At 42.9% G+C, this 12735-nt stretch overlaps 1 protein-coding gene across 1 annotated transcript in view; it reads left to right on the top strand.

Annotated features, from left to right (window-relative positions):
* Positions 1 to 3668: 3668 nt before the first annotated feature.
* The window catches only part of UTP6 (UTP6 small subunit processome component), a 483780-nt gene continuing 474713 nt past the window's right edge, over positions 3669 to 12735 (top strand). Inside the window, exon 1 of the mRNA XM_069654957.1 lies at positions 3669 to 3974. Coding sequence (XP_069511058.1) covers positions 3883 to 3974 — 92 coding nt within the window. The 5' untranslated portion in view covers positions 3669 to 3882. The remainder of the gene's footprint in view (positions 3975 to 12735) is intronic.

The raw sequence follows: 12735 nt of genomic DNA, 5'->3' as shown, positions 1-12735 counted from the left end.
AAATAATCTGCCCTCCCACATTTGTGTCTAACCATGCTTCTATTGTTGTACCCAACTTATTCAGTTCTTTTTCGAGTTGCTGGTCAGTTAATTCTTGGGGATTCCAATACACGTTAATAATAAGAACAGCCAAGCATTCCTTGGACACTCCCATTTTGAATGCAACACCAAGAAAGTGATGTTCCCAGCACCCTTCCCCCATTTTGTGAAATCGATTGGCCTGTTTAGCTGCAATGATTAAACCTCCCTTCGGTCGTCCCTTATTTGAACCATGAGCACACGCTGAGACCACAGTGTAACCTTCCCAACACAATTGTTCCCTTGTCCAAGTTTCCTGTATAAGAACCAGATCAAACTGAGGTAAGTAACTCATAAGTTTTTTATTGTTCAAGAAATTCAAATTACCTTGTGAGTTCCAGCTCACAATTTTCAGATTTTGGCAGGAGCTAGAGGGGTTTGCCCAGTTGTCTGAGCGTGTCAATGGACTCCCTCAGAGTCAAGGCCAACCACCTCCATTCCTGTTTGTTCAAGTCAGGTTCCGCTTTAGTGGTTTCCTTAACAGAATCTGGTTCTTGCTGCCCTACTTCATATAGTCTAGGCTTCTGTTGTGTAGGCACAGAGTGTTTGTATTAAAAAATATCAAAGCCTCGTATTTGAAGTAGTTCAGCCTCCTTTAACATCAATGACCTTACCAAGGGAGAAGGAATGACAAGTCTCACATAATCATATCTAAATCTATGTATGAAGTCCACCAGTTTAATATTGGCAGAAGTAATCAGACTGAACTCAGATATAGTAGCCAGTAATGACAGGATATATGGTCTATTCAAAGAGATATGGCCTTGATCACTAAATAGTACTTTAAGAATTAAGCCAGGAATCTCTGAGCAGGCCAGTTGTCTCAGATCAGTGTCCTGGCTAGCGGGGTCATGCCCCAGGTTGTCCGATTCCCGCTCCTTCAGTTTGGCAACAGGAGGTTCTCTACCCCACTCTTCCGATTTTTTCTCCATGGATATATCAGGGACCCATTCTTGAGTTAACGTTGGGTGTGTTACCCCCAACATCAAAGAATTTTGCTTAAGAACGAGATTCTCCCCAAGCACCTTCAAAATTACACGCCTTAATTCATACTCTTTAGCCTCCTCATCTGTATCCTCAGAGGCCGCATTTATCTCGTATCCTTTGTTCGAGAGTGAAGATTCATGATCCCTATAAGCATCATTGTTGTCAACAATATATTTCTCGGTCATTCGAGCATCCTCTTTCCTTCTCAACTCTTGGTTACCCAGGCCAGTGTTAACAGTGACTTCAGCTTGTTTTCCCTGGGTACCCCCCCTGTGACATGTTTCTTTAGTTGTTTCCCGAGGACACCCTATACAATTAGTTTGTACAGGGTGAAACATTGTTGATACTTTGGGAGCATTAGTATCCGAACAAGCCTCATGAAACTTTTGCCCCCAAACAAATGTTGAGTTTGCAGGCTTCCTCCCCAGGTCTGAGGAATTAGTCATTTTAAACAGTTTCAACATCGCGTCCGTCTTTCTTTTCAAAGCATCACTCAGAGAGTTCTCCCCCCTCAGTGTAGTCATCCATAGTATCAGAATCAACCTTGTTGACTTGTCCGGGTAGACTACCCAGAAATTGACCATTTACCCCCAGACTTATATCATTCTTTTTAGACTCAGAAGACCTAGCCTCATTCTTTTTAGACTCAAAAGACATAGCATCCCCCTTAGTCATAAGTTGATTCAAATCCACTTTTCTCATCAATTTTAGTGAGGTTTTATTTCTGGCCATGTTATTGTTATTTTTTTTCTTTTGTTTGGCTAGTTTTTTACTCTGTCTTTTTGATATTTTTGGCTCAAGTTCGTCAAGTATAGGATTCTTCCCTGGAGCATTCACTTCTTTATCATTCATCAAGCCCTCCTCATGTGTTTCGTTATTAGCAGAAACTACTAAAGCGCCCCCTCGCCCCTCTGTGTCCTGGCTGGATGGAATTATAATTATCTCATCAGTAGTAGGAGATTTGTCTAAATCAATTTTAACATTGTCCCTTAGTATCCCTTTCACATTGGCCAGGAAATTGGGGGTTTCTTTGTTCATTACCACGACAAGAGACTTAGTTAAGTAGTGTGGCAATTTCTTAAATTCTGAGACTAAATTACCTAGCGCTTCTGTCTGTTTTCTCATTTCTGACAGGAGAAGTCTGTTAAAAATACAGTCTCTGCAAAATCAGGTCCTGCTGCCATAGAGGCCAGATCCCTTTTCTTTGCCACTTCAGGGTCCATTATAAGACTTGCCTCTTTAGATGGATTAAATAAGGAATCTGCAATGTTGTCATAACTGAAGCTACTTTCCTTTGGGGAGTTTATTTCAGGCAAGTCATCATCCTTATCTGGAGTGTTAACCTTTCCTCTATTAGCCTCAGGAGGGTCAAGCTCCTCAAAGAGAGGTTGCGAAGGATCCAGCATGTCCTCTATAGTCTTACAAAACGGCGAACAGTCCTGTGCGCATTGCAGCAGCGCCTCTTCCTCATCACTAATAATAGGAAGAGCCGCAGCCCGCGCTAAACTGGCACGTCTAGTGCTAACTGCGTTAAAGAAATCAGCTCTAATGTCTTTCATTACCATAGGGATCTTCTTTTTCCCCATGTTTAAGTCAAAAAGAAAGAAATTCAAGGTCTTATGTCAAACAAGTAACAACTTCACCTTAAGCAGAAATGGCTTCAAATTTGCAAGTTATTTAAAGTTACTCAGAATTTGCAGCCCCTTCCCCACCAGCCGAACAGCCCAACGGCCACTTTCGATGCGTGCGCAAGGGCCAGAAGTAGGAAGTGGCATGGGTGCGTGGCTGGTAGAAGGCGGTGACAGCAGTCACTGCAAGTGAAAGAGAAACAGGATCGCTTAGATAGAAGCTAGGTGAAGCTTGAAGCTAACAGTTAGCAAGAGCCGAGGTTCGTAGATAGCAATGAGAGCAATAAACACAACAAAGTCAGTAGAGTCAATAAACAGTCACCTTGCCACAAAGTGAATGTTGCGCCTGAAGAGCGGCTTCCTCTTGCCGACGGTGCTTTGTAGCGAAACTGATGTGAAGCAAGATAATTCCAAAGTACATCCAGGTCTTGTGTCTGGCGGTATGCTGCAGCCCAACAGCCACTTTCTGCCCACTTCCAAAGTGATTTTAAAGTGGAATTGATGTACAGTGTGGAGTTTGGAAAAGCAGAATGAAAAAAAGTGCACCATTTAAAAACTATTATGTTGAACATTTACTTTGAGCGTAGTTGCGTTGCCAGCTCTGCCCCCTCTGAACTCCGCCTCGTGAGAACTCCGCCCCTCCTCCACCCCGGCTTTTGTGGGATCCCCCATCAAATGTTTACCATATTCCGCCCCTGTGCGCAGGACTAAATTCTCTCCCCCTGAATATCTACTTTTCAATACAAACATCCCCTTTTGCGCAGGCGAAATCACTCCTCTCTGCACATAACCACAAGTCCCTAAATGTAAACTGGTTTACTGCAAACGATATCGGGTAATTTAGATAGCAGGCAACTTTCTGCGTCGGAAGATACAGGGTGTGTGAAGTCGATCTAATTTAAACTTCAGCGTTGCCCTCTGAATTGGGATTGAACAATCCGTAGGTTCAAGTGTTATCGTAGAATGTAGTTGTACGTAAAGTGCTCCTCACGTGACGAGGGAGACGTGAAGGACACGTTGCTTGGGTCCGTTTCTCAAATGGAAATTCTGCCGTTCCTAATGCATATACACGTGTGTGACAGTATTCATGTTCTGAGCCTCTAATAACACACAGACAGAAGTGTATGCCTCAGAAAGAGGTTATCAATAGGAGCGATCTGTGCTGCGCACATTGTATTTGTTTCTCGGCATGGCAGAGGTCGTACAGCAACAGATCGAAGATCGAATTCCAGAACTCGAGCAGTTGGAGAGAGTTGGGCTCTTTACAAACAAGGAGATAAGGTGAGGGGATAATTGTACTGCCCGGTTTCTATCAGGGGTGGGAACACACTTCAAATGCTGGGTTCGGGGGAGGACGTAACTGTTTGAATGACGCGGTAAGGTAAGGCCACCCAATTTGCTGTGCGATACATCCCCGGAAGAAATTACTTTATTGCCCATAGAATGATGTTGGAAATAAGAAAGCCCCCCCCCCCATTTTATTCACTACACTCAATCGTCTTAAATGACCCTTTTCCTGCTTTATATACATTTTCCTGCTTTACTTTCAGTGGCGTCGCTAAGGGGCCGCCTTGGGGGGGGAGGGGGGGGAAGGGGGCACAGACCCCCCCCCTCTGAAATCCTGCGTCCCCTGCTTGTGTCCCCCTGCCTCAGGCGAGCAGTGACTATGTTCTCGTTCCTGGTGTTATTTGTGACACTCACTGGGGCAAATGTCTGCAGATCACAGGGCAGTACTCCTTTTGTCTCAAGGGAGCAGTGTTCTAGCAGCCCCTCCCATCAGAATGTAGGCAAGAAACTGCTAATGATGGCCCATTAGTCACTGAATGGTGTCGTGCCTGTGTTCTGATGGGAGGGGAGGTACAGTGGGATGTGGGTAGTTGGTGTGCACAACAGCCTCACTGCAGGAGTGCTTGTGACGTCACACATTACCTTTCATAGGTGCCCCCCTCTTTGTCCCTCCTAAATTTGATTCCTGGCGACGCCTATTCCCCACCAAATGAAACACTACGTTTTCCTTGAACACTTTTTAGCGCTAAATATTCAAGTCATATTTTTAAATGGGTATAGTATAATATGTGTTGCGTATTTTTCATGTATACCATACGTGCATGGTCTCTGGGTTTGCTAAGTGGAGAAATGCAATCCAGCTTTTCAGTTTTGTTGAAGCATGCAGTTAAGTACCTGGGTTCTATGTCTGAGGCTGTTTCTAGATGGGTATTGTGAAGAGTGTGCCCATAGTGCATGGACGGGATTGTGATCTATACGTTTTTGGAGAGTTGTAGTGTTCTGATGTTTGATGTCTGTTTGTAGGAGTGTTCATTTGCCAGTGCTTTACAAAGGGACGGTTGTCCAGTTAACTAAGCTGTTTTTTTAGAGCTATGCGAGTTCATCTTAATGCCATTTGTTGTTAACCTAGGGAATTGCAGTACAGGGAAGTCGTTGGAAAGTGTTGTTACCCAGATTATTCTGAGAGGAACCCAGCAACCACCTTAGAGGTGACCACTCTCCACAACACCCCAGGAATCTTCAAAGGTTTGCTAGTAGAGCCCAGTGACTGCGTGGGTTGTAGGCCCAGGGCTGTATTCTCAAGTGGGAACTAGCATACTGAAACATACCCAAACCTGGAAGTGTCTTCAGGTTCACACACTTAACTTTACTAATCGTACTTGCTGTTCAGAGGCTAATGGCACCGTACGTGCTGATTGTTGAGCCTACTGGTGTTTACATTTTTGGCTTTCAGCCTGAAAGATTCCATCCATACCCCTTGGAGATGCCCCCACTGTGACATAAAGCACTATGCAAGAAAATTGCATTAGACATATGGTAGCAGTAATGCAACACACGCACCCTGCTGCACAGGAACCCAGAGCTGTATAGCAAGTGTGCTGTCTGAACATCAAATGAGTATGCCCTCTTTCTGAGTGCCTTACTTACAACATATCCCAAAATATATCCACAGCATTTTATCCTACTGTTTTGTTCTCTAACTGCATTAAACTTTCACACAGTATACTCTAGATTGGGCCACATCTGACTTCCAGACTTGGCAGTCCCAAATTATTTGTGGGGTGTTTGCCCACCATGGTTTAATTGGCCGGCTGGCGCACATTGAGAACATCATTCAGCCAAACGCTGTTATTGACCAGCTTTTGGCTCTCTAAATTTCGTCACATAGACAATTCTTTTCCTGCCAGAAATGTTTAGCACATACCTTGCTTTCTGCAATCCTGAGCTATGGTCTACCTTAATGGATCCACATTGACCCAAAACATTCCTTTTCCCCCTTCTACAACACCCCATTCATAGGTCTGTTGGATTTCACCTACATTCCCATCTGCTTTCGTTTCTCCCTATTGCTTTTCCTTGGCAGACTAAGGTCTGGATACTCTCAAAGGGGACACAATACACCCATCTCCGGACAAGCCAGGCACGCTAAAACCACTGATTTCGTGCAGCACAAAAGCATTGTAGTATAACATGTGTTGGTGGTTTAGTTGCCATGCATTTTTTGACCTTGCTAGTGCAGGGAGCAGTCAATGGAGACTTTTATGGGCATTTGGAGCATATAGCTGGTGTGGCTATGGTGGTGTCCTGGAAATGGTGCGCTTCAGGTATGAATAGACTGATGCCAGATCCTGGTCCTAAATCATATTGGAGAAAGTCTAACCGGGTATAAAATACAGCAGCAGGCAGCAGTGGGTACCAGATCAACAGTAGAGTGAAAACGCTCAAGGGACTTGGGGAAGGGGTGCAGGGAATCGGAGAGCATAGTGTGTCCGATTTACAGTAGGACACGTCAGAGCAAAGTCACAGCGGGTCAAAATTACTATGGGACGCCTACGAGCAGTATAGTATCATGTAGAATAATGAGCAAGTTGGTGAAGGTTGCAAACATTCAAGAAGCCACGTATAGCAAGAGCTAGCATGCAATGACAAAACATAAGTTATAAAGGGCTAAAAGTCATACATAGCAAGGCAAGACATGCTGGTATATTATCTGTCTAAAATGCACATGTTGTGTGAGAGTATGGCCAGTGGGTGAAGTGTACTGGCGTGTTGTAGGGGTGAAGCACATTTTATGTTGCATGTTAACTTTAGGCTCAACAGGACCAAATAATTTTGCAGATTTTGTGGCTCAGGACTTGGACTTGTAAAGAGTAGGGAATTGCTTCATTTATCAAGTCATTTGTCTGCTCATTTACTGCATATTGTGTTGGTGAGTTTGCATGTTTGCCTTGTTTTGTTTTGTAAACTTAGCTGGTGGCCTAGCAAAACACCAGTAAGTTTGAGGCGGGCAGTGTTATTGGTGTTGTGGTAGAGTAGTGCCAGTCGTGGGGGGGGGGGCAGGGGTGTGTGTTATGGCCTACGTTCTGCCTCACCCGGTGTGTTGTGGGATCCAGTGGACCAGTGCCATTTGAGTGAGAGAGTGTTGGACACCCAGAAGCAGGAGTCGGGGTGCTGGTCACTCTGTAGTTGTCTCTTTGTGGTTGTTGGGCACTCAGTAGATCATGGTCTAGGAGTAGGGTGTTGGACACTTCTTGCCCCAACTACTCCTTCGCTGCTACTACCACTTCACTACAACCACCACTACCTTCTTTTACTACTGTTCCCACTTTCTATTCTCTATGACCACAGCCTACCCCCTCTCACTCCCTCCACTACTCTGCTACTCTACAGACCCCTCTCTCAGGTATCTTCTGCACTTCTAAGACATCTGTTAATATTTGTCCGCTACATTGATGATGTATTTGGAATCTGGACAGGCCCACCAGATGAATTAGAGGAATTCTTCTCTACGGCGAATAATATGAACAGACGGATTAAATTCACCACCCAAACAAGCGACACAAAAATCTATTTTCTGGATGTACAGATTTACTGGGAGAGAGACCACCTGAACACAATCTTCACGAAAACAGATAGAAACAGTGTCCTTTTAGCAACAAGTTTCCATCCTCAACGGACACTTGATAGTGTAACCTGTAGTCAATTTCTCAGATACAGGAGGAATATCTCTGACACAGAGGAATATAAACAACAATCTAAAACTTTAGAAGCGAACATCATCTATTAACAAAGTACCATCAGCGGATTAGCAACCAAAGTGGAGACCATACAAAGCGAAAGCCTTTTTGAGAGTAAAAACAAAAAAACTGAAGGACAGTTAGTATATGTAACTACGTACGCCACACAAAGTAAGAAAATTAAAAGCATCATCAAGAAAAACTGGCCTACGGTTCAATGAGACCCACAACTACAAAAACTTTTTCCAGAAAACCCGATTTTTCCTTACAGAAATAGTAAATCCATACGTAACAGCCTGATAAAAGCCGAGATGACAGATGTCCCAAAGACCAAGCTACAGCATCGAGGTACTCAACCATGCCATAATTGTCAACATTGTAGTATTGTTATTACAGGTACATATATTTCACATCCATACTCTGGAGAGGGGAGCATTGAACTTCAACATTCTTAGTATATGCGTTGAAATACCCATGCAGCCTTTATTACGTAGGGATTACTACTCGCAAAGTCAAAACCAGATGGACCGAGCACAAATCCAACATTAGAACCCAGAATACGAAATCACCAGTGGCAGCACACTTTAAAGAACAGAAACACACCATTGCACAAGTCAAGTGTGTGATTTTAGAACAAGTTAAAGTAGCCTCTAGAGGCGGCAATTTACAGAAAAGACTGTTACAACGAGAAATCTTTTGGGTTGACAAGTTAGATACGTAATACCCAAGAGGAATGAATTGTGATTTCGATTTAATGTGCTTTCTATAAACTGGATTGGATCGCCTTATGAGTTTAAACAAATAGATTGTGAGTGGAATCTCCAACAGATGCCTTATACTATTCAAGAGATTGATGTAATTAATATGAATATATGTTATGTTCTAGGCAATATTTTGCCAGCTCTAAGCCACTTTCTTTGAATATACAATATGTTTTCTGTATAATGCCACTCCCCAGATATGGTCCCCATGATCCAACAATTGAATATGGGGGTAGTATCTCTTTCCACTCCCCCGTATGCGAATTGTATATGAGCAACATGCGAAAGATGTTTTTATAAAAAACCGACAGATGATGACCCAGGTGCTCCGGAGGAACGAGGGGTTAATTTCCAGCGTTCCGACATCACTGCACTTAGGGTCATATAATTACGTTCTTTACTGTCAGCGTATTCACCCAGAAAGACAGCAGGATTGATTTACCAATCTGTTAGCTGTAAAGCGACTCAACAACCATTACTCTCATCCGTTGAAATGCAGGCTGTGACACACACAACACCGCTAGAATACTAACACAAATGGTCTCCATAACTACATGGACTCATTCGAGGAGCCCACACCAAGATGGCGGGCGCTATATCAGGATACACGCATGCGCGCGGTCACTATAGTTACGAGAACGCAATCTTGCTGGCGACCGCTTTAGCCTCACGGTGAGAAGAGCAGAACACTACGAGAAAGGTAAATGGAACTATTGTACCACTGCTACCTTTTTTCGCTTACATAGATACCCCCTCAGATGATTTATATACAGAGATACAATCACAAAAGTCACGAGCGCTTATGGGAAATCATGAGCCTGATACAATCCCGAACACACAGATGTGTTTATGTCCCGCCGCATAGCACACTCGAAAATCTGGCTCAATGCGGTTACTCTGTATGAGCAAATATTGAAGGTATTATGTGAAACTGAAGCTGTAAACGCACTGTATTGAAATGAGCTTCATTGAGTCTGGTAACATTTCCTGTGGGCGAATGACCAGCTGTTCTCCAACACCTTACTTACCTCGGAGAAAATACAGTCGCCCTTGTGGTGAGTATTGATCTCCATACTTCTAAACGTCAGTTACGCTTTACATGGAATGAAATTCTAAAAAACTACAAATTGACAATATTATTTTAATTTTAACAAACGAGACATTATAAAAACACTACAACTATGTCCATTTCTGTTTTACCTACAGAATGGACATTTCCCTAGGGAGCAGATCACTTGATGGCCTTGAAGATGAACTTCATTAAGTTCGAAACGCGTTGGCACTAATCTTAAAAACATTGTTCCAAGTATCCTCTGGACCCCGAAAATAAATTCAAAAAGACTATTCTGGATGTTTTATAATCGAAAGACTTATATTTACAGAACTCCATGAAGTCAATGGGGAATAGATAGACTGTGAATTATCAGATACAACCTGACATTTTTTATGTTTGAATTGAAATTGTTTGCCCTCACTTTGAATACTGAATATGGTGTACAGTTTGAAGTTAAAACTGCTTACAAAGTTTATAAGGACATGCTATGAATACCTATTGTTAATTACCTGATTAAAATACGTATATTTTCTGATTCTCTTGGAAATATGTATTTTTGACTTCTGAGATTTACTCGTAAAAAGGTAATACAGTATTCGAATTGACTTTGATTGAAATAGTTACTATTTGAATACCGTGAACAATAATATAAGTGAAAACATTTGACTTCTAAAAGTGATTATTCTTCAAGTAAGAAAGACATAAGAAGGGCATTGACCCTACAAGAGTGCAGGAAAGTTTCACCCCTTTGCAAATAAGGGGTTATCCTTTGTAATTCACTCGTTTGGGATCTCCGTTGGTCTAGAGATTCTACACTTTCCAGCACCTGAAATAATCGGGTTCATTTGAACCCAAGAACCTATTGATAAATACAGGAATGTTAACAGAATCCTCTATTACACATAGATACGAATGTGTAGTGCACCTCTAATCCCTTCTCTATCTTCTGCACTTCTGTCACACTCTCCTCCTCTGGTCTCTAGGACGTCCTCCTCAGTCTCCTCCTTTTCTCACCCTTTCCTCACCCTACTAACCTGCACTAAACCATTCATACACACGTACTTCAATTCCTCACACTCTCCTGGGATTGGGTACTTACCCTGCCCAATCTAGGACTGGGAAGGCTTCTTAAGGGTTTGTAAGCCCACCAATTTTCTCTGACAGTCTGACTGCATTACTGGTCTGGTCCCTGTTATGGCTCACCGTGACCAGTTGCTTTTTTAGGTCTCTAAGGCCTTTGTCCATTTCAAACCCTGGTGGTTTACTGGATTGGTTTAATACGCCCAATCCCTGGTCGTTCAGTGGGATGTCCTGTGCCAGGCCCATTCCTGTATACTGTGGTGGCTTAGTGTCTCTGTGACGTCCCTTCTGGCAGCTGGTTTTGGGCTGCTCGTTGTACCCCATCGGCGCTGCACAGTCTGCTGCACCTGGCCTCTGGTGTTCTTTCCTGCTCTGACGGTCGCGCTTCCCTCGACAAGGTGGATTACATATTTTTTTTGTATATGAATTTTTTTACCCCAGCCACCACTGGTAGAATGGGTTCACACTACCTTTTTGTAAATTAGTTTAGCAACATTGTTGCTTAGGGATACATTGAAATATCACAAAGCGGAACAGAAATTACTCTTGAATACAGCACCCGCGCATGTGATCAATTGAAAGACATCGACAAACCTTTCGACCAAGCCAAAGAAACTGACAAAAGACATTAGAGAATTTAAATTGGAAGGAATATATCCATACACAAAAGGTAATTACCTGGAAACCTTGAATAGAAATGGGGCCACCTCCTCACAATCCAGACCTTTTGGCAGAAGAAGGTGGGTTACATTCTCAGACTCTGCAATGGATGATAACATTAGATACAACCAAGAACCAGCTTCTAGGAATTACCCATCCACACCACCACCCATCCGCCCCCTTTTTTTAGGCCGAGGGGGATTTGGAGGAGACAATTGGGGGCCACCACCATGGACACAACCATACGGAACAGGGAGAAGACGAACAAGACAGAGCAGACGGTCATTCCAGTAACTAATGATCCTCACAGTATGCCTATTTTTTTGAGCACTGATAACCGTACTATCGGAGGGTTTCACTTTCGTGCCATCAAAACACACTGATTGGTTTGACACTGGAATGCAAGTGTGCAGATTTCTGAGAACGATACGTCTACACACTCTTTTCAAGGAACAACCTGAGGAGACGAGAGAAACTGATTCAGGACTTCACCCACCTTCTAACTTCACCCATCTGGACAACCAAGTCCTGAGGGATATTCTAACTTTTGAAAAACTTATTTGGTACACTTGAACACAGAAAAGTGACTCTCTGACATAACATATCCAAAGAAGAGAGGGAAGCCCTGAACTCAATTGTAGCTGACAAGAAATTAATCATTAAACCTGCAGATAAACAAGTAGGCATAGTGATTATGACGGCCAGGCAATACCAAAAGATGGGTCATGTATTAAACGACACAGAAAGCTACATATAGTTAGGAAAAGATCCCACTAAAGAGTTAAGCCTCAGCATTTCGGAGACAGTCTCCTATGGACTTCAAAGAGATGGGTAAAGAAAAAAGAAGCAGATTTCCTTAACAGCAACCACAGACCCCAATTTTCTATGCGTTACCAACGATTCACAAAGACTGCATGAACCTCCGGGAAGTCCAACTGTTTCGGGATGTGGCTCAATTTTAGAACCCAAATGCACGTTTGTTGACACATTCTTTAAACCCATGACTGCCCTGACGGAATGTTATCTTAAAAACACAACGGACGGTATCCAAATTTTTTAAAAATTGAACTTCAATCCGACAACCAATTTCTCGTCGCAATGGATATTAAATCTTTATACACTAGCATCCCGCAAAATCAGGCCATTTAATGCATACAAAAACATCTACATCTTCAAACAAGTGTCCCACACAACTTTATAGTAGAACCTATGACCCTAGCTTTATGCAAAAACGTTTTTGTTTTCAACCAACAATTCTACCTTCAGGTTAAAGGGAAAGCGATGGGGGGCATCTTTTGTGCCCAGCCTGGCCATCCTATTCATGGCCATCATTGAATCATAACACACCATGACAAACCAGAATCCGTTTTGGGAACAGATTCAAAACTGGAGAAGGTGCATAGATGATGTGATATTCATATTGAATGACTCGGAAGAAAAACTTAAATCCTTTCTCAATTGGC

The sequence above is a fragment of the Ambystoma mexicanum genome, chromosome 3q (genome assembly GCF_040938575.1).
Source record: "Ambystoma mexicanum isolate Mex_15411 chromosome 3q, UKY_AmexF1_1, whole genome shotgun sequence".
In the NCBI taxonomy this organism is placed as follows: domain Eukaryota; kingdom Metazoa; phylum Chordata; class Amphibia; order Caudata; family Ambystomatidae; genus Ambystoma; species Ambystoma mexicanum.
Note: the sequence above shows the minus strand (reverse complement) of the source record. Positions and strands in the feature narration are given on the sequence as shown.